The 27,932-nt window shown below is 38.0% G+C and overlaps 1 protein-coding gene across 3 annotated transcripts in view; it reads left to right on the plus strand.

The window, feature by feature from the left end:
* The window catches only part of STK33 (serine/threonine kinase 33), a 169,076-nt gene that overhangs the window by 109,561 nt on the left and 31,583 nt on the right, over positions 1 to 27,932 (plus strand). For all 3 annotated transcript variants that reach the window (XM_081239357.1, XM_081239355.1, XM_081239356.1), the window contains 6 exons: positions 1,800 to 1,938; positions 4,195 to 4,283; positions 6,408 to 6,492; positions 17,385 to 17,460; positions 21,514 to 21,630; positions 22,085 to 22,166. In XM_081239357.1, the coding sequence (XP_081095483.1) occupies positions 1,800 to 1,938; positions 4,195 to 4,283; positions 6,408 to 6,492; positions 17,385 to 17,460; positions 21,514 to 21,630; positions 22,085 to 22,166 (588 nt within the window). The remainder of the gene's footprint in view (positions 1 to 1,799; positions 1,939 to 4,194; positions 4,284 to 6,407; positions 6,493 to 17,384; positions 17,461 to 21,513; positions 21,631 to 22,084; positions 22,167 to 27,932) is intronic.

A 27,932-nucleotide genomic window follows, 5' to 3' on the forward strand; every position in this document is an offset into this window, starting at 1 on the left:
CTTAATATGTATGCACAGAAACAGCAAATATGTATGCACAGAAACAGCAAAAATGTGCCACATTTCATTTGTGGCTTTTTACGATTTATACCCAATTAGTCACTAAGTCCCACTATTTCTCCCTCCAGGTATTTTCACATCTTTTTCTTCTTCCTTCTTTTCTCCATTCTGTGCCTCACATCTACCCTCTTATAATCAGAGGTCAGTTTACGCAGCATGTGAGCCAGTGGCATGTGGCCTGTTTTTTTATGGCCCATAAGCCAGGTTTTTTACATTTTTAAATGGTTGGAAAAAACGTAAAAGAGTAATATTTCAAGACATGTTAAAATTATATGAAGCTAAATTTCAAAGTCCATAAATAAAGTATTGTTGTATCGTTTATGGATGGTTTTATGCTGTAACAGCAGAGTTGAGTGGTTGCAAAAGATTGTATGTCCCTCAAAGCCAAGAATATTTACTACCTGGATCTGGCGTTTACAGAAAAAAGTTTGTTGAGCTCTGCTCCTCATTACTGTTAGAGTGTTCATTTAGAAATGCAGAATTGGGGGCTTCCCTGGTGGCGCAGTGGTTGAGAGTCTGCCTGCCGATGCAGGGGACACGGGTTCGTGCCCCGGTCTGGGAAGATCCCACATGCCGCGGAGCGCCTGGACCCGTGAGCCATGGCCGTTGAGCCTGCGCGTCCGGAGCCTGTGCTCCGCAACAGGAGAGGCCACAACAGTGAGAGGCCCGTGTACCGCAAAAAAAAAAAAAAAGAAATGCAGAATTGATAGTAGCACATACCTTTCCCCCCACTCCAGACATCAGCTTAAAAATCTTCAGTGGCGGGCTTCCCTGGTGGCGCAGTGGTTGAGAGTCCGCCTGCCGATGCAGGGGACACGGGTTCATGCCCCGGTCCAGGAGGATCCCACATGCTGCGGAGTGGCTGGGCCCGTGAGCCGTGGCTGCTGGGCCTGCGTGTCCGGAGCCTGTGCTCTGCAGCCGGCGGGGCCACAGCGGTGGGAGGCCCGTGTACCGCAAAAAAAAAAAAAAAAACTTCAGTGGCTCCTTATTGCATATGGGAAAAAAAAACCCAGCTCCTTTGTGTGACATCCAAGACTCCTTACAGCCTGACACCAACGTGTTCTTTCTGGCCTCACCCCTCACCATCTCAGTCTTCTCTGACTTACCAAACTCCCAGTGCTATTAACACTGAGATACTTGTTATTCTTTAACTGCCAGCGCTGGTTTCTTTCTTTCTTTCTTTCTTTTCTAGCCTTGCAGCGCTGGCATGCGGGGTCTTAGTTCCCGACCAGGGATAAAACCCGTGCCCCCTGCAGTGGAAGGGCAGAGTCTTAACCACTGGACCACCAGGGAAGTCCCACCAGTGCTGTTTTGAGCTTTGGAGTCTGCAAATGCCATGTGCTATGCCTGTTCTTGCCCATATTCTCTACCCATAAATCCCTATTCAGTCATCCAGACGTGCCTGTATGTTGCCTCTTCAGTGAGCATTCTTTAGGCAAAGGCTCCCCTCCTCTGTAACCTCATCACATTTCAGGCATTCCTCTTCTGTTAGCCATTACCCCATGGTATTGTGATTATAGCTAAACTCTGAACTCCTTAAAGGTAAAGGCTATGTGTCTTATGCTTCCTTTTTCCTCTAGTATCCTGCATAGTATCTTGTACGTGATAGATAGCAAATAGTTTTGAATGAATAGATCAATTGTAACCATATTTCTGCTATACATATACAATATATAACATTTTAAAGATCCTCAACTAAATAATTTGTGCTGTCTCTCTTTTTAAATTTATAATGTCAGAAAATGTACCTTGTGATGGAGCTTTGTGAGGATGGAGAACTCAAAGAAATTCTGGATAGGAAAGGTCATTTCTCAGAGAATGAGACCAGGTGGATCATTCGAAGTCTCGCCTCAGCTATAGCCTATCTTCACAGTAAGGGTAAGGAGAGGACCATCCAGCTCACTGACTCATGAGCGCAGATACCACTTTTGTTTAAGGGCAATTGTATTCAGGGTTCATAGTCACAGAAATAATGCCTACTAATATGGAAGATTTTCTTTTAAAAATTAAAAAAAAATTTCCTTTTTAACTTTATAGATATATTTTAATTAGAAGCAAGGCAGGTATGCAATTACATTGTACACAGACAAGATGAAATTATGAATGTTTCTACAGAACAGTTTGAAAAGAAGCTAATATTATCAAATCAAAAATAGAAAATCAATAATAAAAGTGAAATTTCTAAAAACACATATATTAATAATGTTAAAAATCTGTATATTCTAGGCATTTAAAATTTTTTTAGATTAATTATTAAAGCAGTTTTAGGTTCACAGCAAAATTGAGAAGTTACAGAGAGTCCCAGGTACCTCTGCCCGTGCATGTACATCCTGCCCCGTTATCAGCATCCCCCATCAGAGTGGTACATTTGCTACAATTGATGAACCTACATTGACACATCATTATCACCCAAAATCCATAGTTTGGATCCATAGAATCCAAAATTCTATGGATTTTGACAAATGTATAATGATACGTATCCACCAGTATAATACCATATGGGAATCATTTCACTACTTTAAAATCCACATTTAAATATTATTCTAATTCTTCTAATTGCTTTGCTGTTCTTTGGTGTTATTGCTACTGTTTTTCCTCGTGCTCCTGCTTTTTTTTCTTCAATGTTAGTTTGGCTTACATGTGACTTTAGAAACTTCTCATTTTATAGATGAGAAAAAGCTTTGTTCCAGAGAGGTGAAGTGACATGGTTAGGTGTGGCAGAGCTGGTACTGGAACCCAGGGGTTCATTCAGCAGATATTTCTTGAGCACCTACAGCATTGTGGTTAGTTCTAGAGTTACAGAAGTTAAAAGACAAGGCACCTGCCCCTCAAGGAAATTGAGAGGCAGATGAGACATGGAGTACAGAAAACAAACTGTAATGCAACATGATAATTTCTGAAAGCCATATAAAGTGCAAGGAGCATAGGTATATTAAGTGCCTCATTTAATTTGGAAAGTCAGGGAAGAATTCACAGAGGAAGCAAAACTTGAGATGAGGAATACAAACTCAGATGAAAAGGGGAGGGCTTTCCAGGCAGAGGGCAACAAGTTTTGCAAGGGCAGGAAACCAAAGGCTTAATATTATGCTAATGTCGATTCTTCCACATTAAGCTGTAAATTCAGTATAATTTCAAACTAAATCTTAACAGGATTTTTCATGGAAGTTGATAAAATTATTTTGAAATGGGTGAGAATAGTAAAGAAAACAATGAAAAAGAAGAACAGCGGAGGCAGCAGAGAGACTTGCCCTGCCAACTACTAAAACATAAAGATAAATTAAAATTAAAATTTTGTGGTATTTATGTAAGAAGAGATAAGGAGAACAATAGAAACAATAAAAATTCCAACACAGGCTGGAACTGTGTAAGGGAACTGTAAATAATTAGGTATAATTGCCAGTCCAGGGCTCATTCAGCTTCATTTTTCCAGAAATTATGCCTATAACTTTTTAAGTTTAGGGAAATGATTGCTATGGATATGAACTGAATCAGTTATTTGCAAAGGAAATATTTGGTACATGAGAGTATTTGCTTGTACATAAAAGTCCTACCTGAGCTCTGACATGTTCAACTGGAGATTTTGTGTCTCAGGGGTTTTTGTTTTTAATTTTGATGTATAGAGTAGGAAAGTGGTACTGATGTTGTAGAAAAATATACTGAAATAAGTGTAGTTTGTATACATGTTGCCAGGTTGCATTATGTTAAATGTTTATACTGGCAATAACACATGCATAGAAGTAAAGAAGTAATCCTCTATTTGAAGAGCGAAGGACATGGGAAACCTTCCCAGGCTTGTAAGTACACCTGTCTCCCTCCTCCAGGGAATACCTAACCTTGGACAGGATCCTCTTCCACACTTACCAGGCCACTCGTCATGAAGAGCGGCCAGTGGAGCAGCAGGGGATTGGGGAGAGGTGAGGGAGCCAAAGAAAATGGCTCCTTAAGGTTAGAAACATGGAGAAAAGGCATTTGAATATCAGGGAACAGAAGAGGGCAGGATTACACCTGGCCCTCGTCAAATTTTTCAACAGTGGATGTTAACTGGTCAAGTATATTTATTTGTTCTATTTGTGTCCTCTCTAATTATTTTTTCATTATCCATTTCATTTGATTTGTTGTTTATTTTCTTGGTAGATATAGTACATAGAGATCTAAAACTGGAAAACATAATGGTTAAAAGCAGCTTTATTGATGCTAATGATGAAATGAACTTAAACATAAAGGTAAGATATTAGAAATGGTGGTAAGTATTTGCCTATAAACAGTTTGCTAGCGAAGTGGCAAAGTACATCCTCTTTTTAGATACATTTTGAAAGCTTTTAAACAGCCAAAACTAAGTGCTTGTGCTAAAAAAATTAAAATTTCACAAAAGAGGTTGTGACTGACAAGAATAATTTTACAAGTTAAGTGGTGCTATTGAATTTTTCTAAAGTACATATTCATTTGGATAGTTCTAAATCATTAGTTAATAGCAAACAAACAGATGCTCTGAATTCTAATTAGTTTCAAAATTATGCCTAGTAATTTGATGTAAATGTGTTACAGATCTAGAGAAAAAGTGCACCTTGGCTGTGCCTTTGATACTAAATTAATGCTAAAAGTCTGTATTTCTCATTTAAAAATAAAGTCTGTATTTCTCATTTTAAAATACCCAAATTTAATAATTTGGGTATTAATATTTATGTCCTAAGAAAAATTAATGTGCCAAGTATTTATTTTTGAAGACTTTATTCAAATTAAGTGTTCCTTAATGTCAAATAAATGATAGGATACATTATTTATTACTTAGCACTTTAAAAGTGGCTGCTTTCAAAATATATGAATGTGTTAATTTAGGAATAAAATGTTGTCTGTGAATAACTTGCTCTGTTGCATTTAAATAGGTTTAACAGCATTGTTGTTTTACCCAAGTAAAGTAAATGTTCTTAAATATTTCCACTGTAAACTTTACAAGAGCAGGAATTCTGTGTGTCTCATTCACTGTTGGTACCTGGAGTAGTGCCTGAAGCATAGTATGTGCTCAATTAATATTTGGTGCATAAAGGAACAAATGCTCTCCAAAGAACTGAATTGGATCATGAAAGCTTTTATATATTTGATATCTGTATAAATTTTCTGTGGAGGAAGATATGTATCATAATGCTCCAAGTAGGATCATTGTGAACACTCCTGGAGAAATTTATTAATCTCTTTAGAAAAATAGTGATATCACATTGTTGATAGGAATATTTTCTTACTCCATGCGGTACTGGAAACTTTCCATTCAGTGTCTGTAGACCAAAAGCCTATCTTTGGTTGTGTGATCAATAAATGTGCCTGGGGCTTCCCTGGTGGTGCAGTGGTTGAGAGTCCGCCTGCCGATGCAGGGGATGCGAGTTCGTGCCCCGGTCTGGGAGGATCCCACATGCCGTGGAGCATCTGGGCTCGTGAGCCATGGCCACTGAGCCTGCGCATCCGGAGCCTGTGCTCCGCAGCGGGAGAGGCCACAACAGTGAGAGGCCCACGTACCGCAATAAATAAATAAATGAATGAATGAATGAATGAATGAATGAATGTGCCTGTTTTTCTGCTTTCAGCCCAAGGCTGTTCCAACTTGGGAGACAAGACCAAGGGCACGTACTGAATATTTAATAACCAAATGTTTAATGACCAAGATTTAGAACTGAGCAGAAAGCCTGCAGTTGCAGCAGTAGGCCTCCTGTGTATTTGTAGCTATATTGTGTTTTTTTTTCCTCTTAATTTGCTTCTCGTAGTTTTTAATAGTGTAATAATTTTTTTAATTAATATACTCTAGAAACACAAAGGAAATAATAGTAAAGAAAAGATAGCATTTACTAGAGATAATGTTTTATAAATAATTATTAAAGGGGGGAGTTTCCTTGAGTGCTGACAAGGATAATGATTTGCATTTATAACAGCGCTTTAAACTGGAACATAGCTTGAGCATCAGAAAAATAGATGATAAACTTACTAAGGCCAGAATGTATTTTACAGTGAAAGAACTTTATAAAAATAACTTTTTTATTTGAAAAAAAGTTAAATGCCTTCTTGCAAGAACAACTTCCTATGTTGAACTGGTGAATTTAATTAGAAGGAATGAACAATCAACATCATGGGTGTTTTCTCAAGATTTGACAAACCAAGCTTCTCTTTACCAAGTTTCTTCTTCAAAAGGAGGAGTGGGTGGGGAGGGGAAGCAAGGTCCTTATTAGTAATACAGGTAAAGCCCCTCCGTCCTCAAGAATCCCTGAATTAAATGCAATACAATGCGGTGAAAGTCCTATTTGCAGAATGAGTGAATTCTGGGACTGGAACACAGGTAACTCCGTATGAGTTTCTTCTTGTAGGTGACTGATTTTGGTTTAGCAGTGAAGAAGCAAGGAAGGAGTGAAGCCATGCTGCAGACCACATGTGGGACACCTATCTATATGGGTAAGTTAGTAGACTTAAAATGATATTTTTTCTGTATGAAAAAGTAGAACAACTAGTATGGATTAAAACTTGAGCAGTTCAATTTCACGTCATGACTTAATGGCCCTGATCAAGCTACCTTTTCTTAGGTCAAATAATTTTAGTTGTTTTAGCAGATTTCTCATAGTTCTTATCTTCAAAGATTATACTTTTCATTATTTCTCTGGGCTCTTCTTATAGCTCTTTATGTCTCTTAGGTTTAGGTCTCTTACACCCAAACTTAATTATTGTTTCATTAATTCATGATAAAATCATGAGTATGTTTTGCTTCTTTCCATTTTTTATCCAATTTCATTGCCATCCAGTGGTTTTTCATAGAAAAACCTGAAGTATAATTTAAATACCATAAAAACATACCATTCAGTGATTTTTTCATACATTCACAGAGTTGTGCAACATCCACAATCCAGTTTTAGAACAGTTCTACCCCCAAAAGTTGCCTCATGCCTGTTTGCTCTCAATCTCATTCCCATCCCAACCCCAGGTAACCACTAATCCTTATCTCTCTAGATTTGCTGTTTCTGGACATTTCATATAAATGGGATCATGCAATATGTAGGCTTATACGCCTGGCTTCTTTCACATAGCATGATGTTTTTGAGGTACATCCCTGTTGCAGTCTGCTTCTTTATATTGCTGAACAGTTGTCCGTTGTGTGTTGTTTATATATTTATTAGCTGATGGGCATGTCGATTGTTTCCAGTTTGGAGCTATTATGAATAATCCTGCTATGGACATTCGTGTACAAGTATTTTTTTTTAAGATTTTTAAAAATTTTATTTATTTTATTTTATTTACTTTTGGCTATGTTGGGTCTTCGTTGCTGTGCGCAGGCTTTCTCTAGTTGCAGCAAGGGGGGGCTTCTTTTCGTTGCAGTGAGCAGGCTTCTCATTACATTGTCTTCTCTTGTTGCAGAGCATGGGCTCTAGGCGTGCGGGCTTCAGTAGTTGTGGCTCGCGGACTCAGTAGTTGTGGCTTGCAGGCTCTAGAGAACAGGCTCAGTAGTTGTGGCGCATGGGCTTAGTTGCTCCATGGCATGTGGGATTTTCCCGGACCAGGGCTCGAACCTGTGACCCCTGCACTGGCAGGCAGATTCTTAACCACTGTGCCACCAGGGAAGTCCCTCGTGTACAAGTTTTTATGTGGACATGTGGTTTCATTTTCCTTGGGTAGCTACCAAGGAGTGAAATTGCAGGGTCTTATATTATTTATGTTTATACTTTGTAAGAAACTGCAAAAAAATTTTCCAAAGTGGCTCTAATATTTTACCTTTGTACTAGCAATGTATGAGAGTTCCAGTTTCTTCATATCCTTGCTAACTCTTTATATTATCTATCTTTTTAATTATAGCCATTCTAGTGGTTATAAAGTAGTATCTCATTGTGCTTTTTAATTTGCATTACCTTAATGACCAATGATGTTGAGTATCTTTTCATGTACTTATTAGTCATTCATATATCTTCTCTGATGAAATGTCTATTCAAATCTGTACCTATTGAGATGATCATATATTTTTCTCTTTAAATTTATTAATGAAATAATTACATTAATAGATTTTTAAAATGTTGAACCATCCTTGTACTTTTGGATTAAACCCCACTTGGTTTAATGTGCTGCCATATTCAATTTTTCACCACTTTATTTAGGAACTTTGAGTGTAGCTTTCTTTCTTTCAGCTGCCCTTGTCTTTTTTGATGTTAGGGTTATAATATCCTCATTTTAAAAATAAAATAGTTTCACTTTTTGTATGCTCATGAACCACTTAAGCAATAGAAATTACCTGTTCATTAATTATTTGATGAAATTTCCCCTTAAAATTTTTTGGTCCTGATACCCTTTGGGGGATAAAGTTTCTATTATTAATTTATATTAGGTTATTCAAGTTTTTCACATCTTCTTGAGTCATTTTGATAATTTGTGTTTTTCAGAAAATTTCAAAATATCCAGTGTAACATTTGCAAAAATGAATACTGTGTTCAATCACAGAGAAAACTCCTAAAAGTTGGAAACCTTTAAGTCACAATTACCTAGTATAATGAAGAAAGCCAGACAGAAAAACCAAAAGTCTAGATAAATTAACACACATTCACATGAGCATCAAACACATCCCAACCACCTAGAAAATTTAACCCCCCCCACCCCCCTGGCAACCACCCATTTATTCTCTGTATCTATGAACCTGTGTCCATTTTGTATTATATTGTTTGTTTGTTTTGTTTTTTAGATTCCACATATAAGTAAGATCATACAGTATTTGTCTTTCTCTTTCTAGCTTATTTCACTTGGCATAATAACCTCAAGAACCATCCATGTTGTTGCAAATGGCAAGATTGAATTTTTTATGGCTGAGTAGTACTCTATTGTATATGTAAACCACATCTTCTTTATCCATTCATCTATCAATGGGCACTTAGGTTGCTTCCATATCTTGACTATTGTAAATAATGCTGCATTGAACATAGGGGTGCAGACATCTTTTCAAATTCTTGTTTTTTGGGGGGTTTTTCCAGAAAAATACCCAGAAGTGGAATTGCTGGATCATATGGCAGTTTTATTTTTAACTGTTTGAAGAATCTACATACTGTCTTCCAGAGTGGCTGCACCAATTTCCATTCCTACCAACCAGTGCGTGAGGGTTCGCTTTTCTCCACATCCTCACCAACATCTGCTACTTATTGTCTTTTTGGTGGTAGCCATTCTGACAGGTGGGAGGTGGTATCTCATTGTAGCTTTAATTTGCATTTCCCTGATGGTTAGAGATATTGAGCACCTTTTCACGTGCCTGTTGGCCCTCTGTATGTCTTCTTTAGAAAATGTCTATTCAGGTCCTCTGCCCATTTTTAAATCGGGTTGTTTGGTTTTTTGATGTTGAGTTGTATGATTCTTGGTATATTTTGGTTATTAACCATTATCAGATGTATCATTTGCAAATATCTTTTCCCATTTAGCAGGTGGCCTTTTCATTTTGTTAATAGTTTCCTTCTCTGTGCAAAAGCTTTTTAATTTGTTGTAGTCCCATTTGCTTATTTTTGCTTTTGTTTCCCTTGCCTGAGGAGACACATCCAAAAAATATTGCTAAGACCTGTGTCAAAGAGCATACTGCCTATGTTTTCCTCTAGTGGGTTTATGGTTTCAGGTCTTACATTTAAGTCTTTTATCAATTTTGAGATTATTTAAATTGTATATGGTATGAGAAACTAGTCCATTTTGAGTCTTTTGCATGTAGCTGTCCAGTTTTCCCAGCATCATTTATTGAAGAGGCTGTCATTTCTCCATTGTATATTCTCACCTCCTTTGTCATAGATTAATTGACCATATAAGTGTGGGTTCATTTCTGGCTCTCTATTGTGCTCCATTGATCTATGTGTCTGTTTTTGTGCCAGTACCATACTGTTTTTTTTTGTTTTTTTTTTGTGGTATGTGGGCCTCTCATTGTTGTGGCCTCTCCCGTTGCAGAGCACAGGCTCCGGACGCGCAGGCTCAGCAGCCATGGCTCACGGGCCCAGCCGCTCCGTGGCATGTGGGATCTTCCCAGACCGGGGCACGAACCCGTGTCCCCTGCATCGGCAGGCGGACTCGCAACCACTGCGCCACCAGGGAAGCCCCCATACTGTTTTGATTACCGTCACTTTGTATTATAGTTTGAAATCAAGCAACATGGTATCTCCAGCTCTGTTCTTTCTCAATATTATTTTGGCTATTCAAGAGGGTCTTTTGTGTTTCCATACAAATTTTAGAATTATTTGTTCTAGTCTGTGAAAAATACCATTGTTATTTTGGTGAGGATTGCACTGAATCTCTAGATTGCCTTGGGCTGTATGTTCATTTAAATAATACTAATTCTTCCAGTCCATGAGCATGGTATATCTTTCCATTTGTGTCATCTTCAATTTCTTTCATCATTGTCCTGTAGTTTTCTGAGCACAGGTCTTTTACCTCCTTAGTTAGATTTGTTCCTAGGTATTTTATTCTTTTTGATGCAATTGTAAATGGGATTGTTGTCTTTTTTTTAAAATTGATGTATAGTTGATTTACAATGTTGTGTTAATTTCTGCTGTACAGCAAAGTGATTCAGTTATACATATGTATACATTCTTTTTTATATTGTTTCCTTTATAGTTTATCATGGGATATTGAATATAGTTCCCTGTGCTATGCAGTAGGACCTTGTTGTTTATTCATTCTATATATAATAGTTTGCATCTGCTAACCCCAAACTCCCAATCCACCCCTCCCCTACTCCCCTTCCCTCTTGGAAACCACAAGTCTCTTCTCTATGTCTGTGAGTCTGTTTCTGTTTTGTAGATAGGTTCATTTGTGTCATATTTTAGATTCCATATATAGGTGATATCATATGGTATTTGTCTTTCTCTTTCTGACTTACTTCACTTAGTATGATAGTCTCTAAGTCCATCCATATTGTGGCAAGTGGCATTATTTCATTTTTTACTGCTGCATAGTACTTCATTGTATATATGTATGACATCTTCTTTATGCATTCATCTGTTGATGGACATTTAGGTTGTTTCCATGTCTTTGCTATTGTGAATAGTGCTAGTATGAACGTAGGGGTGCATATAGCCTTTTGAATTAGAGTTTTGTCCAGATATATGCCTGGCAGTAGGATTGCTGGATCATATGGCAGCTCTATTTTTAGTTTTTTGAGAAACCTACATACTGTTTTCCATACTGGCTACACCAATTTACATTCCCATTAACAATGTAGGAGGGTTCCTTTTTCTCCACACCCTCTCCAGCATTTGTTATTTGTAGACTTTTTAATGATGGTCATTCTGACCTGTGTGAGGTGGTACCTCATTGTAGTTTTGATTTGCATTTCTCTAATAATCAGCGATGTTGAGCATCTTTTCATATGCCTGTTGGCCGTCTGTCTCTCTTCTTTGGAGAAATGTCTATTTAGGTCTTCTGTCCATTTTTTGATTGGGTTGTTTGTTTTGTTGTTGTTGTGTTGTATAAGCTGTTTGTATATTTTGGAAATTAAGCCCTTGTTGGTCGCATCATTTGCAAATATTTTCTCCCAGTCTGTAGGTTATCTTTTCATTTTGTTCATGGTTTCCTTTGCTGTACAGAAGCTTGTAAGTTTGATTACGTCCCACTTGTTTATTTTTGCTTTTATTTCTATTGCCTTGGCAGACTGACTTAAGAACAGTTTGGTATGATTTATGTTAGAGAATGTCTTGCCTATGTTCTCTTCTAGGAGTTTTATGGTAACATGTCTTATATTTGAGTCTTCAAGCCATTTTGAGTTTATTTTTGTGTGTGGTGTGAGGGTGTGTTCTAACTTCATTGATTTACATGTGGCTGTCCAACTTTCCCAACACCACTTGTTGAAGAGACTGTCTTCTTTCCATTGTACATTCTTGCCTCCTTTGTCAAAGATTAATTGACTTTAGGTGTGTAGGTTTATTTCTGGGCTCACTATTCTGTTCCATTGATCCATATGTGGTATTGTTTTCTTAATTTCTCTTTCTGATAATTTGTTGTTAGTGTATAGCAATGCAATAAATATCTAAATATTCTGTATCCTGCAACTTTACTAAATTCATTTATTCTAATAGTTCTTTGTTGACATTTTTAGGATTTTCTGTATACAGTATCATGTCATCTGCAAACAGTGATGGCTTTAATTCTTCCTTTCCAATTTGGATTCCTTTTATTTCTTTTTCTTATCTGATGGCCATGGCTAGGACTTCCAATACTATATTGAATAAAAGTGGTGAGAGTGGACATCCTTGTCTTGTTCCTGCTCTTAGAGGATATGCTTTCAGCTTTTTACCATTGAATATGATGTTCACTGTGGGTTTGTCATTATGGCCTTTATTATATTGAGGTATGTTCCCTCTATACCCACCTTCTGGAGAGTTTTTGTCATAAATGGATGTTGAATTTTGTCAAAAGCTTTTTCTGCATCTATTAGGATGATCATATGGTTTTTACCCTTCAGTTTATTAATGTGGTGTATCACATTGATTGATTTGAAGATATTGAACCATCCTTGAGTTCCTGGACTAAATATCACTTACTCATGGTATATGATTCTTTTAATGTATTATTAAATTTGGTTTGCTAAGATTTTGTTGAGGATTTTTTACATCTGGTTCATCAGGGATATTGGCCTATAATTTTCTTTTTTGTGGTATCTTTACCTGGTTTTGATAGCAGACTGACACTGGCCTTGTAGAATAAGTTTGGAAATCCTCCTTCCTCTTCAGCTTTTTGGAATAGCTTAATAAGGATAGGTGTTAATTCTTCTTAAGTGTTTTATAGAATTTACCTGTGAAGCTATCTGGTCTTGGACTTTTGTTTGTTGGGAATTTTTTAATTACTGATCCAATTTTATTACTGGTAATTGGACTCTTCATATTTTCTATTTCTTCCTGATTCAGTCTTGGGAGATTGTACATTTCAAGGAATTTATCTGTTCCTTCTAAATTGTCCATTTTATTGTTATATAATTGTTCATAGTAATCTCTTACGATACTTCGTATTTCTGTGGTGTTGGTTGTAACTTCTCTTTCATTCTGATTTTATTTGTGTCTTCTATCTTTTTTCTTGATGAGTCTTGCTAAAGGTTTATCAATTTTATCTTTTTAAAGAACTAGCTCTTAGTTTTGTTGTTCTTTTCTATATCTTTTTAGTCTCTATTTCTTTTATTTCCAATCTGATCTTTACTTTTTCTTCCTTCTACTAATTTTGGGTTTTGTTTGTTCTTCTTTTTCTAGTTCCTTTCGGGGTAAAGCTAGATTGTTTATTTGAGGATTTTCTTGTTTCCTGAGGTAAGGCTTGTGTCTCTGTAAACTTCCCTCTTAGAACTACTTTTGCTGTGTCCCACAGATTTTTTTTTTTTTTTTTTTTTTTTTGCAGTACGCGGACCTCTTACTGTTGTGGCCTCTCCCGTTGTGGAGCACAGGCTCCAGATGCGCAGGCTCAGTGGCCATGGCTCAGGGGCCTAGTCACTCTGTGGCATGTGGGATCTTCCCAGACCAAGGCATGAACCTGTGTCCCCTGCATTGGCAGGTGGACTCTCAACCACTGCGCCACCAGGGAAGCCCCCCACAGATTTTAGATCATTGTATTTCCATTTTTATTTCTCTTTAGGTATTTTTGATTTCCTCTTTGACTTATTCAATGGCCCACTGGTTGTTTAGTAGTATATTATTTAGACTTCATGTGTTTGTGCTTTTTGCAGGTTTTTGTTTTTTTCATGTTGCCCAATTCTCTGTGTCTATTTCTATGTATTAGGTATGTTGGTTGTATTTTCTGATCTTGGAGAAGTGGCCTTCTATAGGAGATGTCCTGTGGGGCCCAGCAGCATGCTCCCCTCTGGTCACTGGAGCTATATGTTCTCAGGGCAACTCGTATGTGGGCTGCATGCACCCTTCTGCTGTGGTGGGGCTGACTACTGTGAGCACACTGGTAGGTGGGACTGGCCCCCAGCCTGGTTGGCTTTGAGGCTGTGTCACGTCCAGTGGCTCTGGGCCTGCTAGAAGGTGGGGTAGGCTTACTGCAGGGTTAACTACATGAGGCTGCTGCTGGCCTGCTGGTGGGCAAGGCTGGGTTCCCACATGGCGTCTGAATGGTATGGGGGGCTTAGTGCTGGTGTAAGTCTGCTGGTGGGTGGGCCAGGTCTTGGCAGCTGTCTACCAGGGGGTGTGGGGCTGGTGTGTGCCCGCTGGTGGGTGGGGCAGGTCCCGGCGCTAATAAGCTAGGGAGAGGCATCTCACGTGTTACAATGAACTCCCCAAAATGGCTGCTGCCAGTCCCCAGGGGGAGTCCTAGTTTCTCCCTCCCTCTCTGGGAGGTTTTTCAAGATCAGCAAGTGGATCTGACCCATTTTCAAAGTACTGTCTCTGAGCTGGGATTCAGAGTGGGTGAGATTTTTGCATGCACCCTTGAAGAGTGGAGTCTCTTGTTTACTGTAGCGCTCCAGCTCTCCCAGACATAAGCCCTGCTGGTTTTCAGAGGGAGACGTTCTGGGGGCTTTGTATTCCTGGTGCAGGACCCCCTGGGCTGGGGAACCTGATGTGGGACCAAGAGCCCTCACTCCCTGGGGAGGACCTCAAGACTGAGACATTCCTCCTGTTTGTGGCTCACCGATCTGAGAGCGTAGGTCCTAACTCTACTGTGTCTGCGCCCCTCCTATCCATCTTCTTGTAGTTCCTACTTATGTCTTTAGTTGTGGAAATTGTTTTCTGCTGGTTTTCAGGTCATTCCTATAGACAGTTGCTCTGTAAGTGGTGGTAATTTTGCTGTATCTGTGGAAGTTCACGGTCTTCCTGCTCTGCCATCTCGGCCACCCAGTCAGTATTGTTAATTTAATCTTGCTTCCTTCCTCTGTTGATTTCTAAGAGAGTTATTAAAGTCACTCACCAGCATAGGGCTTTGATAGATTCTTTTTGTACTTTTAGTAGATTTCTTTAAAATATACTTTATTGAAACATAGTTTACATATAATAAAATGCACAGATTTTAAGTGTAAAGTTTAATGAGTTTTGACAAATACATATACTTGTACAATTACCACCCCAATGAATATATAGAACATTTCCATCACCCCAGAAATTTCCTTTGTGTCCCTCTCAGTCGATTCCTCACCCAGACCCCAGCAACCACTGATGATTTCCATTACCTTAGTTTAGTTTTGCTTGTCTAGAATTTATATAAATTGAATCATGAGTATATATTCTTTTGTGTCTGTCTTCTTCTGTTCCATGTAATGATTTTGAGACTTACCCGTGTTGTTATATCAGTAGTTTATTCATTTTTATGGCTGAGCAGTATACCTAGTTCATTGTTTTTTTTTGTCTACTTGATGCATAAAGCTTCTAAATTGTTTTGTCTTATTTGGGAGGAGGCTACTTTAGATTCTGTTCATATCCTCCTGTTGGCAAAAGACATCTGGTCTGTAGTTACATGGGGAAAATATATCCAAGCACCCTGAGTTTTATGCCTGCTTATTAGTTGTCTGCACTGTGAGACAAGTGAGAGAACACGAGAGAAGGCAGATGGTTTGTGGAGCTTTGCTGACTTCCTAAATGGCTTCTTGGCCCAGCCAGTCTGGCCTTTGCCTCCCTGTGAGAGCTGCGATGACAGTGCAAGTAGAAATGCCCCTGATAATTAAGGTGACTCTGAAAGAGGGAGTGAGGGCTCCAAATTCTGGGCCCCTGCTATGTGATGCACCTACATGGAGATCTGTCAGGGAATTGGATCACGGAATCTGCCCTTGTCGTAGATGTGCAGCCATAGGGCAACTTCAGCTTTAATGATTCCATATTTTAAAAGTTTAAGTAGAGTTAAAGAATACAAGTAATTGCTTAAAGGAAAATATTAACTAGTTAATTTTCAGTGATTTGGAGAAGAATTATTCAGTTTGTTAATTATCTACAGTTGAGCCTGTTCTCTCTTTTTTTTTTTTTTTTGTGGTACGCGGGCCTCTCACTGCTGTGGCCTCTCCCATTGCGGAGCACAGGCTCCAGACGCGCAGGCTCAGCGGCCATGGCTCACGGGCCCAGCCGCTCCATGGCATGTGGGATCCTCCCGGACCGGGGCACGAACCCACGTCCCCTGCATCGGCAGGCGGACCCTCAACCACTGCGCCACCAGGGAAGCCCTGTTCTCTTTCTTCTGTTTACCTTTTAACTCCTTTGTTCTTGCTCTTTAGTTCCTTTAACAATAGGAAGAGGAAATGAAATTTCATTTGCTTTTAGTAGTTATAAAAGCTGTGTGTGTGTTGGGGGGGTGATTGAAACTGTTTTCTAAATTAAAAGCACCTTTTACATGGGAGGCGCTATGTAACAGTGTTGCTTTAGGTGAGTCGCTTCATATGTGTACCTGAACCTTAATTTCCTCGCTGGCAGAGTAAGTCATGGCTACATACCCATCTCACATGATTCTTAACATAATTTATACAAATAACATCATCTATGCAAAAGTACTTTGTAAATTTTAAAGTTCTATTCAAGTACACGCAGTTGACCCTTGAACGATGCAGGGGTGGATCCACGTATAACTTACAGTCGGACCTGTGTGGTGCTACCTAGCTGTAGAAGTATAATAGACATATTCCTGGAATATCATATGTGACTTTTTAGAAAGCCAGCCATTATAAAAAATCTAATCATTAAAAAATGTGCTACCTCAAAGTAAAAAAAAAAGTTCTACTTTGAGAAGATAGTTTAAAGGAACCCTATTGTGGACACATTGTAAGTAAGTAGCCCAGAGTTGGGGAGTCAGGAGTGCCTGCATCCTAGTCATCATCCTGGGACTAATTGGCTTTTTGATCAAGTTATGTTATAAGAGCTCTCTGTCTTAGTTTTCTCATTTAGAAAATGTGGAAGATAATCATACTGTCATAGGAGTGCTATGATGTTATTATTACTACTGTTATTTTACTGAAGTGATTAATAACTGTTTATCTTAGTTTCTCTGTAAATCCAGATTTCTACATATTGGGCTTGTTTTAAATTGTATCTACTTAAGGTATGTTTTCAATTCTATTTTTGGCAAAGAACTGAGATATTGTTGTCTTCTACTATAACTACACAATCTTTGCAAAATCATTTCTTAACAATTTGAAAGAGATGAAGAGTTGTGCATTTAGCTATACAGTGTGTGCCATTGTTCCATTAGAAGCTAAATAACAGGGGTGAGGATACAGCGACATCAGTTGTTGAGGCCTGTACATTATTCACTTAACATCTGCTGTTGGTTCTCTTTTTCCCTGTGGGGGAATAAACTACAGCACATCAGCACATTTTTCATGCTTTGTGTTTAAGCATTTAAAAGTCATTTATTGTATTATTAATATTATTTTATTTCTGCTTGTTTGGCAGCCCCTGAAGTTATCAATGCCCACGACTATAGCCAGCAGTGTGACATTTGGAGCATAGGTGTCATAATGTACATTTTGTAAGTACCCTGCTAAATGTACAACTTAAAATGAATGGATGATCCCTAACAGTAGAATTACATAGACTTTAAATTAAAACTAAACAATATAATTTTAAGAAAGTGACTAAAGAAACAGTTGGGAAGTCATTCTAAAAGGTGTCTTATTAGTTGTCAGGTACATCCATTTGGTATTTTTTTAATACAATCAATTTATAACTTTCAGCTTTGCTTTTCATTGATCTATAAATGCTACAATGCACTGTATGATCTGAGCAACATGAAAAACTTGCCTCAGCACCTCCCTGATCCTTTGCTACAAAACAAAAGATTCTTTGTATTTTCTCAAGAGATTCACTTATAGAGCGTCAGGTAGAGGGAGGTCCTGGGACCTGGCACTAGAGCCACCTGATGGACAGGGCATGTGTGAGGAGCGGGCAGTAACCAGATAAAGGTTCAGCCCAGGGTCCAGGGAGTATTCTGTTGTTTCTACTTCTCTTCATGCTACTGAAAATGTTGGCCTTTCTTGCTCTCTCTTCTGTCTCACTCTCAAGATTCAGTCAAACCCCATGGCCTGTATTTTTCCTTTGAAGTGTCCTCACCTATTATTTCACTTCTCTTCACTTGTATCATATCTCCTTACGATCCCTTTCTAGAAGATTACAGTGTCTTTCTGTTGGTTTTCCTGCCTCGGGTTCATCCTTCACATAGTTGTCAGAGTTGTCTTTCTAAATCACAAATCTGATTTTACTACTTTCCTGATTAACAACCTCTGATAATTCTCCCTTGCTGTAGAAAAATCTCAGAGCATCCCCGCATGGCGTAACACAAAGCTTCCACTGCCTGGCTCCAGAGTGCCTTTCTAATCTTGGTCTGCATATGTGTTCCCACTCACTTACCCTGTGCCGGTGGCCACTCTAGGCTACTCCTTATGACTCAGGCACCCTGTATTGCATGCTTCTGGGTCTTTGCTCATGCAGTTCATTCTGCCTAGATGTTCTGTTTTCTTCTCTACTAACCTCTTTCCTGGGTGTGTCCAGCTCACACAGTAAAGACTTCTATTTCCCTAAGTTCTACTCTACCCCAGCAGAGTTACTACATTCATTATGTGTATACTTTTTGGAATTTAAGGCAGTAGACAAAGATGCATGTAAAACAGTAATGTTGAAAGAAAAACAAAATAATAAGCATATTTAATCAGGAAAGTTTGCACATGTGTAAATATGATAGAATAAATTGTTCACTTTTCTGTGTTCTCATTGCACTTTTAAAAGCTAGATTATAATGGAATATAATTATTGTATTATGTGTATTGTACCTGTTTTTCTTGTTCTAAATTCCATGAAAGACAGAGATATGATTCATCTTTGCATCCCTGGTATCTAGTACAATAGTAGACATGTAGTCAGTGCTCAATATATGTTTGTTAAATTGAATTAAAGTGAATTGTCTAAGAGATGTTCTGAAAAGTTAGTGGTCACTGTTCTGCCTGTTGGTGAATATGAACATTTTTATGTTGATGCAACATTAGTTTTATGGTCATATTGAAGATTTCACTGTGCACTACCTCTTCCAGATCTTTTCTAAATATTGACATCACAGTAGTTACATTTTCACAGTCCTGTGAAATGGAATACACGGGCAGTAGAAATTGGATGTTGTGATCGTAGTTGTAACTCAGATAGCTGACATATCACTGCTTAGATTGCATAAAGTATAAATGTATTCACAAAGTTTTTGATCATTGTTCTGTGCTGATTAGAATCATATTAAAATTCTGAGCCTTAGTTTTAAATTAAAAATACAACTATTTAAAATTAGTGTTTTATCCTCTCATGACTTTCTGGACAACACAAGTCAAACATAATACATGTGAACTATTATTACACCATTCATGTGGTATTTGCTGCCTTCTTAGTTTGAATTTGATGTTAAGGGAAGTGATAGTGTATTATATTACATACCTCAAATTTTTTTCTCCTACTTAAAGATGGAATTTTTCTGCTTCTGAGCGTGACTGTGTATCATAATAATGACATATTTTTTTCTTTACAGTAGACTCTTACTTAGCTAATCAGTGCCTATTCGTTAATCTGCCTGAGCCCAGTGGTCTTATAGATAATTTCCTTCAACAAGGGTGCAGACATATTATCTTCTCCAGGGGTGTAATTTTCTTGTTTATCAGTTACCCCTGTTTCATTGCTACTTAATTGGACAACGATAACATACTTTCTCAAGGTGAAATTAACGCAAATACTCTTTATGGGCGCTATCTTTTGCTGTTTTGATTCCTATGAAGCAAAATAATCGGAAGGCTTTAACAGGCATTTTTCATGTCTTGGATTCCCTTTTCTGGATGTGCAGAAAATTGCTGTCATAAAATTTCATATGCTGCTGATTGACCAACCATTAGATACATTTTGTGTGAGTAAAATTGTAAAGGACAGAAAAAAGTGGAATTTTTAAAGTGTAGCCCTTGAGCTATATAGTTGCATGCTAGTCAGGCAGTGCGGGAGCAGCTAAGAAATTGGTGAATGTGCATATCACTGGTTGTTAACAGACTCAATGAGCCGGGCTTTTGCTGGCCTGTACTTGCTATAATAGATTGTAATTGTCCATAAGACCATTTTTTTGGCTTTTTTTTTATTGCATTTTAAAACTAAACAGTAGTAAGGCAAGTAAGATCAGAGAGAGGAGGGTCAGAATGAGCTGGAGAAATAAAAAGTATTCAAATGAGAGTTTGCAGAACAATTTAATAAATATTTATCACTTAACAAGAACCTATTGGTAAATGAGAAGCTGTGTTGTCCAGCCTAGTTTGATAAATTACTAGGATGAAAACAGCTCTCCCCCTCCCCCCTAGAAAATCATTGTCATGTAAGATATTTACCAAATATAGACTTATTCAAAAAATATTCATGGGAAAGGTTTTTAAAGAACTTTAAGAAAGATATGACTAAAAACAAAAATCAGTAAAAATCTGTTAAGAGACCTGGAGATCATTATACATTATACTTATGTGCATAATAGACCAGCATTTGGGAAGTGTAATGGAATTCTGCCGTTTTATTGTTTCCATAATAAAGTGGAAAAGTATAATCCTGAGAGTTGAAGAATAGACATACAGAGTTAGAGTTGCCTCTGTGATGAGTCCAGGTCCAACTTCTCTCTGGTTGTCATTGGGAAAATCTGGTTGTTGTCTACAGGGTTGCCCTCAGATGTTGGGGTTGATGATAAAGATGATGGCTAACATTTGCAACTTTTAAGCATGTTCTTGTAGTTTTGGACTAGATCACCTATTGAAGCATAGGCTTGCCATGCTCTTTGTAAAGTATAGCACAGTACTTCCTTTAAAAGATTCTAAAGACTCATAGTCCCTGTACTACAGGATTTACAAATAAGCCCATGTTTACTGTATACACATGGCTTTACTGATGTTAGTCATTACATATACTCAGCTTTCACCCTCCAGACTGATTTTCCTCATTCAGATTTTCTTCATTTTATGTATCATTTTTGAAGAGCTGTGGCCATTTTAATGGATTTTTGGTTTTCACTCAGAGCCTGTAGACCCCAGGGTTATTCTTACTATCACTAACATTCGTGTAGCATTTTACCATGAATAAAACTCTTACATGGTCATTAGAGTCTGATATCTCTCTTTAGACTCTGGTAACTCTGTATATCTTTCTGTAAGTCCAATGTGAATTATGTACCTTAAGGTGTTACCTTACCTTTGCTCACATTGAAGTGTTTCTCCTCTATTATCCACCACTATTACTGTGCACTTAAACTCACACACCTTTCTGTATTTTAACCCTTTAGTGTTTCCCCACCTGGAAGAGCTTTGGGTCATTTGCAAATGTGGAAGTTCCAGTGTATACAAGAGCCTAGCACAGATCTTGCAAAAGCCCTTCGCTTCCATTTCTACATCCAGAGAAGTTCCCACCTCTTTCTCTCCTTTACTTAAATATGAAGCACCACTACTTCCAAGTCCTGTGGAAACTTAATTTTTAATAGCCTCATTCTGATTATTTTTAAAAAATCTTAACAAAATGGCTGTCTTTGTTGTAGATTATGTGGAGAAGCACCCTTTATGGCTAGCTCAGAAGAGAAGCTTTTTGAGTTAATAAGAAAGGGAGAACTATATTTTAAAGATTCAGTCTGGGATTCCATAAGTGATTCTGGTAAGTATAGATTTGTTATTATTTACTAAAACAAGTATACATAATATAAGAAAGGCAGCCAGTAATTCAGATACTTTAGATCTCTGGTTAGTCATTAAATTTACTTGTAGAAATACACTATTTACTTGTGGTAATAGTGATATCTTCACTGTGCTTGTTATAGTTGAAACTTTCAGCAAAAACAGAAAATGCATAATAAAAATTGAAGAGGAAATTTGCTGATCATCTAGCTAATTTTTACTATAGACCATAAACCAGGTAATCCAGGCAATAAAACCTCACTTTAGGCCTTAAACTTTATTTAATATTAGCCATTTGTACTGATGATATTTATTTTATAATTGACAAGCTTCCTTCATATCATACAGACCTAATCCTAAATAAACTGGAAAATGTGTGGTACTAATTATAGTTGAGATACATAAGACTTTCAGGATTTTTCCCTTATTTGCAGCCAGAAGTGTTTTGAAACAACTTATGAAAGTAGATCCTGCTCATAGAATCACAGCTAAGGAACTACTAGATAACCAGTGGTTAACAGTAAGTTACAGTATTACTTCTTTTTTTTCTTTTTAGCATGCTGTCATTGCTTATTTCTTCTCATCTGGCCTTGTAGTTTATATATAGTCTTCTTAAAACAGTCATTTAGTTTCATCTTCTGACAAGTTAAAAAAATTATTGAGTGTTGCCACATTTCTGAAATGGGTATTTTCAAACTGTTAAAATTACTACCACAGTTGTTTATATATGTTTATAGAGGTTTAAATGAGCTTTTCTTTTGTATAAAACCCAGTAAAATAGAGCTGAGAAATGTCCATTATTAAAGCTGTGGAATATTGAAGCAGTCTGTATAGTTTAGTGATGTAAAGCACTAGAACCATCTACTTCTATTTCAACTCTTTGGATGCAAGGAATCTTCAGGGAATCAGAAAAGCCAAGGTCTTCTAACAGTGTCTGTTGCCTGGCTTGAAATCTTGAGTAATTATTCATTTACATATTGCTTTCCCCCCTTAGACTAATGCCTTGAGCAGTGACCCTATGTCTTACTGATCTTTGTATCCCTGTACCCAGAACATTACCTGGTCACAACAGGAACTTTGGAAGAGGATGCTACTACCTCTCAGTATTTATTTTCTCTTTCTTCTGTGGAAATGAGCATCCTGACTTTTAGCTGGTAACATTGCTATCTTTTCTTCTTTGCTAGTTCTTCCCCATCGTTGCTAGTTATGGTGCTGGTCAATGAGATCTAAGTGGAGGTAGGAGCAATTTCTGGGAAGTGTCCTTAAATGAAGGGGGTATGGCCTTCCTCATATCCATCTTCTTCCCTAGTGACTGAAATGCAGCTGTGATGGGTGGAGTTTAAGTAACCATATTAGATCATAAAGTGGAATTTATAAATGGGATAGCAGAGCAACAAGATGCAAGGAACCAGGGCTCTTAGCATATAGAGCTGCTATGCCAGCCCTTGACTGCCTACCTCCGGACATTTTTATATGAGCAGGAGACAAACGTCTGTCATCTTTGAGATACTGTGAAATATGCAGTTAAACCTAATACCAATTAATACAATAATAAATAATTGCTGAATGAGTAGATGATTCAGTAAATGAATGTCTGTAGGTATGTCAGAAAATGTCTGAGAATGGAAATTGGAGATTGTCTTAGAGACATAGGAATATTGCTAAGTAATATTTATCTATACAGAAAGTTATTTTACATCTATGACTTGCTAGACACTGTGTTAGGTACTGCAGATACATGATATGCTTATAATGCAGTAGTAATGTTGAGAGATCATGGTGGCTTGGACAGGGTGGTAGCAACAGAGTTGAAGAGAAATAAATGGAATACATTTTTAAGGTATATTTAATAGGGCTTGGTGATGGATCAGATAAGGATTAAGGATAAGGGAGGAATCAGGATGATTTTTAGATTTTGCTTTAACAACTGGCTGGATGGTAGTGCCATTTACTGAGATGTGGAAGACTGTAGGAGAAATAGATTTTTTTTTCCTGGGGGAAGAGTGGTGAGTCAAGAGTTCCATATGAGACATGCTAAATTTGAGATGCCTATGTAGCATTCAAGTGGAGATTTCAAATAGATCATTGAATGTATGAGCCTGGAACTCGAGAAGAATGAGCTGGAGATATAAATCTGTGAATCCTGAGTATATAGATGCCATGTAAAGCCATTGGACTGAAGAGATAAGTTAGGAAGAAAATACAGATAGAAAGGACAAGAGGCCTCAGCACCCTGCCTTAAACACTACAACATTTAGAAGAGGAGAAGCTAGCAGTGGAGGCTGAAAAGGAATAGCTGATGAGGAAGAAGGAAAGTCAGGAGGGTGGTATCAAGGAAGTTAAGTGAGAAAAGTGTTTGAGAAAGCAGGAGCAGTCAGCTCCCAGGTAAATGCTGCCGAGGGGTCAAGATGAGAATGAGTTTTCATTAGAATGGCCAACAGAGGGGTTGATGGTGACCCTGAAGGCCTAGATAGGTTTAGATACCATAAATTTATAGTGATAGCATTCTGATTTTCTTTTGGCAGTTTCTAATCACTTTTTTGAACAACATGTTTTTTTCTTTAAGGACTAAAGAAATTGTCTTCACTCAAAAATGGTTTATATCTGCCCTCTTCTGTGAATGTGTTGAACTCTCAAATGATTCTGTGCAATAAGTATTTCTGGCCTAAAGTAATTGTGCAAATGAGTTAGCAACTAGATCATTGCAAAACTACTGAGTAGATTTGCAGTACAGCAAAATAAAAACTGTAAAACAGATGGTATGCTTTAGAAATCTATCTCTTTTCAGCATCACACAACATTCGGGTTTGGCCATTTAATTATTTGTTTTCTAATTAGTACAACTTTATTTCTGGCTTTGGTCATTTTTCCAGAAGTCTCCATTTTTGAGCCTCTGTAACATTTGTCTCTGTAGTCTTTGCCAAATGGATAGAGAAGTGACAGATAGTGTGTACTATATCAGACTATCCTAAGGAGTTCAGTGTATGAAGTTTAGAATACTGGCATTTTGTAAACTTCTGAAAGGCAAAACTCTTTTCTTCTTAACTACTTGAAGTCTTGCTTCTTGTAATTCATATCCTCTGTTTGAAATAATCTAAAGAGAACACGTTAGTTCTCTCAGTGCCTTATTGCTTTATAACCAGAGCTGATCTTCCAATACCGAACAAATAGTAACATTCTTTTCAAAGAGCTTTATTGGATAAAAAGTTTCTATGGTTTACTTATATATTGTGCATTTTGAAATACAGTACATATCTGAAAAGTATTCTGAGAAAAATAATCATTGCTTCTCTATGTACATTTAAGTGAATGGGTCTTAAACAGATATTGTCATCCTGATTTAAAAAGTCAAAGATCGGGACTTCCCTGGTGGCACAGTGGTTGAGAATCCGCCTGCCAATGCAGGGGACACGGGTTCAATCCCTGGTCCGGGAAGATCCCACGTGCTGCAGAGCAACTAAGCCCGTGCACTACAACTACTGAGCCTGCACTCTAGAGCCCGCGAGCCACAACTACTGAGCCCATGTGCCACAACTACTGAAGCCCGCACGCCTAGAGCCCATGCTCTGCAACAAGAGGAGCCACCACAGTGAGAAGCCCATGCATCAATCAATGTGATACACCATATTAACAAATTGAAGAATAAAAACCATACTTGATCATTTCAACAGATGCAGGAAAAAGCTTTTGACAAAATTCAACACCGATTTATCATAAAAAATCTCCAGAAAGTGGGCGTAGAGGGAACTACCTCAACATAATAAAGGCCATATACGACAAATACACAGCAAACATCATTCTCAATGGTGAAAAACTGAAAGCATTTCCTCTAAGATCAACTGACAAAGGATTAATCTCCAAAATTTATAAGCAGCTCATGCAGCTCAATATCAAAAAAACAAACAATCCAATCAAAAAATGGGCAGTAGACCTAAATAGACATTTCTCCAAAGAAGACATGCAGATGGCCAGGAAGCACATGAAAAGATGCTCAACATCACTAATTATTAGAGAAATGCAAATCAAAACTACAATGAGGTATCACCTCACACCAGTTAGAATGGCCATCATTAGAAAATCTACAAACAGCAAATGCTGGAGAGGGTGTGGAGAAAAGGGAACCCTCTTGCACTGTTGGTGGGAATGTAAATTGACACAGCCACTATGGAGAACAGTATGGAGGTTCCTTTAAAAACTCAAAATAGAATTACCATATGACCCAGCGATCTCCCTACTGGGCATATACCCAGAGAAAACCATAGTTCAAAAAGACACATTCACCCCAATGTTCATTGCAGCACTATTTACAATAGCCAGGTCATGAAAACAACCTAAATGCCCATCGACAGATGAATGGATAAAGAAAATGTGGCACATATATGCAGTGGAATATTACTCAGCCATTAAAAGGAGTGAAATTGGGTCATTTGTAGAGATGTGGATGGGTCTAGAGACCATCATACACAGTAAAGTAAGTCAGAAAGAGAAAAACAAATATCGTATATTAACGCATATATGTGGAACCTAGAAAAATGGTACAGATGAACCGGTTTACGGCGCAGAAATAGAGACACAGACATAGAGAACAAACGTATGGACACCAAGGTGGGAAAGTGGTGGGGAGGGGGGTGGTGTGATGAATTGGGAGATTGGGATTGACATATATACACTCATATGTACAAAATGGATAACTAATAAGAACCTGCTGTATAAAAAAATAAATAAAATTTAAAAATTTTTAAAAAAAAAGAAACTTTGGATTATTCGTTCATTTCTTTGAATTTGTTTTTGTATTGCATTTCTTCCACTGCATTTATCCCAATGTAATATATATTTTTGCATGAAAGACTTTTTATTAATCACCCTATCATTTGTCTCATTTTGCAAAAAACAGCTCAAATATATATATTTTTGTTTTTATTTCTCATGACCCTAGGGCTCTAAATTTTTAAAAATTATTTAAGGGCTTCCCTGGTGGCGCAGTGGTTGAGAGTCTGCCTGCCGATGCAGGGGAGGCGGGTTTGTGCCCCAGTCTGGGAAGATCCCACATGCCGCAGAGCGGCTGGGCCCGTGAGCCATGGCCGCTGAGCCTGCGCGTCCGGAGCCTGTGCTCCACAATGGGAGAGGCCACAACAGTGAGAGGCCCGCGTACCGCAAAAAAAAAAAAAAAAAAAAAAAAATTATTTAAGAGTGACTTTAATTATTCATTTATAATTGATCAAGGGAATGTAATTATAATTGTTAATTATTAAACATAAGTCAAATTATATTGGAAAAATATCTCTTTAGTGGATGGATAGGGCTACATTTCCCCCCAAATAGCCATCCATCCATGATTGAATGTTACTTAATGTTAGAGAGAGACAGTGTTCAGCATCAATTGTGTTACTGTTTTCAGTTTTCATAGATGTAAGCACTGAGAACCTTATAAACAAGTAGAAGGAGTTTTGATGTAGCAGTGTCACTCATTTCTTTAAATCTCTTTGAGTTATATGTCAAAAACCACCTAGTGAAAGGCCAGCTGGAGGAGGCTCTGGTTCCTGACAAGATACTGAATTAGCACAGACTTCTGCATGTTCTCTGAAGATTAAACCTAGAGTCACTTTAGAGAGAAACCTCATGATACCAGGATTCAGAGAATAGTGTGCAAAACCCCTGGGAAGATAAGGGGATATTCTGAGCTGGCATGTATGGTGAGTGAGGTTACAGCCAGGGAAGGAAGTAAAATAGGAAGACAAAAACAACCCAAGTTCCCCTTTGCCTCAGGACACTGATGCCTGTCCTCTCACAGGAGTAGGAAGTAAAATCAGAGCAGCACTGAGGCCCTGCATGAGTGAGAAGCTAAGGAAAATGGGTGGGAATTGGATTTAGGCATTGACTTACCTGTTGGCCTCCACACCCTAGGACAGGTGAGTTATACTTTTAGAAGTGCCTCCTCCTTGCATGGTTTCTCCTTGGAGGAGAAGTTTGATAAGGTTGAAACCCTGAACTGAAGAGTTGCTTGGTGGGGGCAGATCTTTGGTGCCTAGGGATTTTGAGCTCCTGGGGCTGAAGGCCTGGTTCTGGTCTGTCCTCCTGAGGAGCCAGTACTCCCTGCGGAGTATGAGCTAACAGGCCACATTTCACACACCATTAGGAGAGTTTAGAATAGGCAGTTCAAGAATTTAAAAGTCAACAAAATGAACATGCTACAAGAGATAAGGGAAGATGTTAATAATATGAAGCAAGAAATGAAATGATAAAGCAAAACCAGGTAGAACCTTTTAGGTATAGTAGTTAAAATAGA

Source organism: Mesoplodon bidens (assembly GCF_964165515.1).
Source record: "Mesoplodon bidens genome assembly, chromosome: 7".
Classification (NCBI taxonomy): Eukaryota; Metazoa; Chordata; class Mammalia; order Artiodactyla; family Ziphiidae; genus Mesoplodon; species Mesoplodon bidens.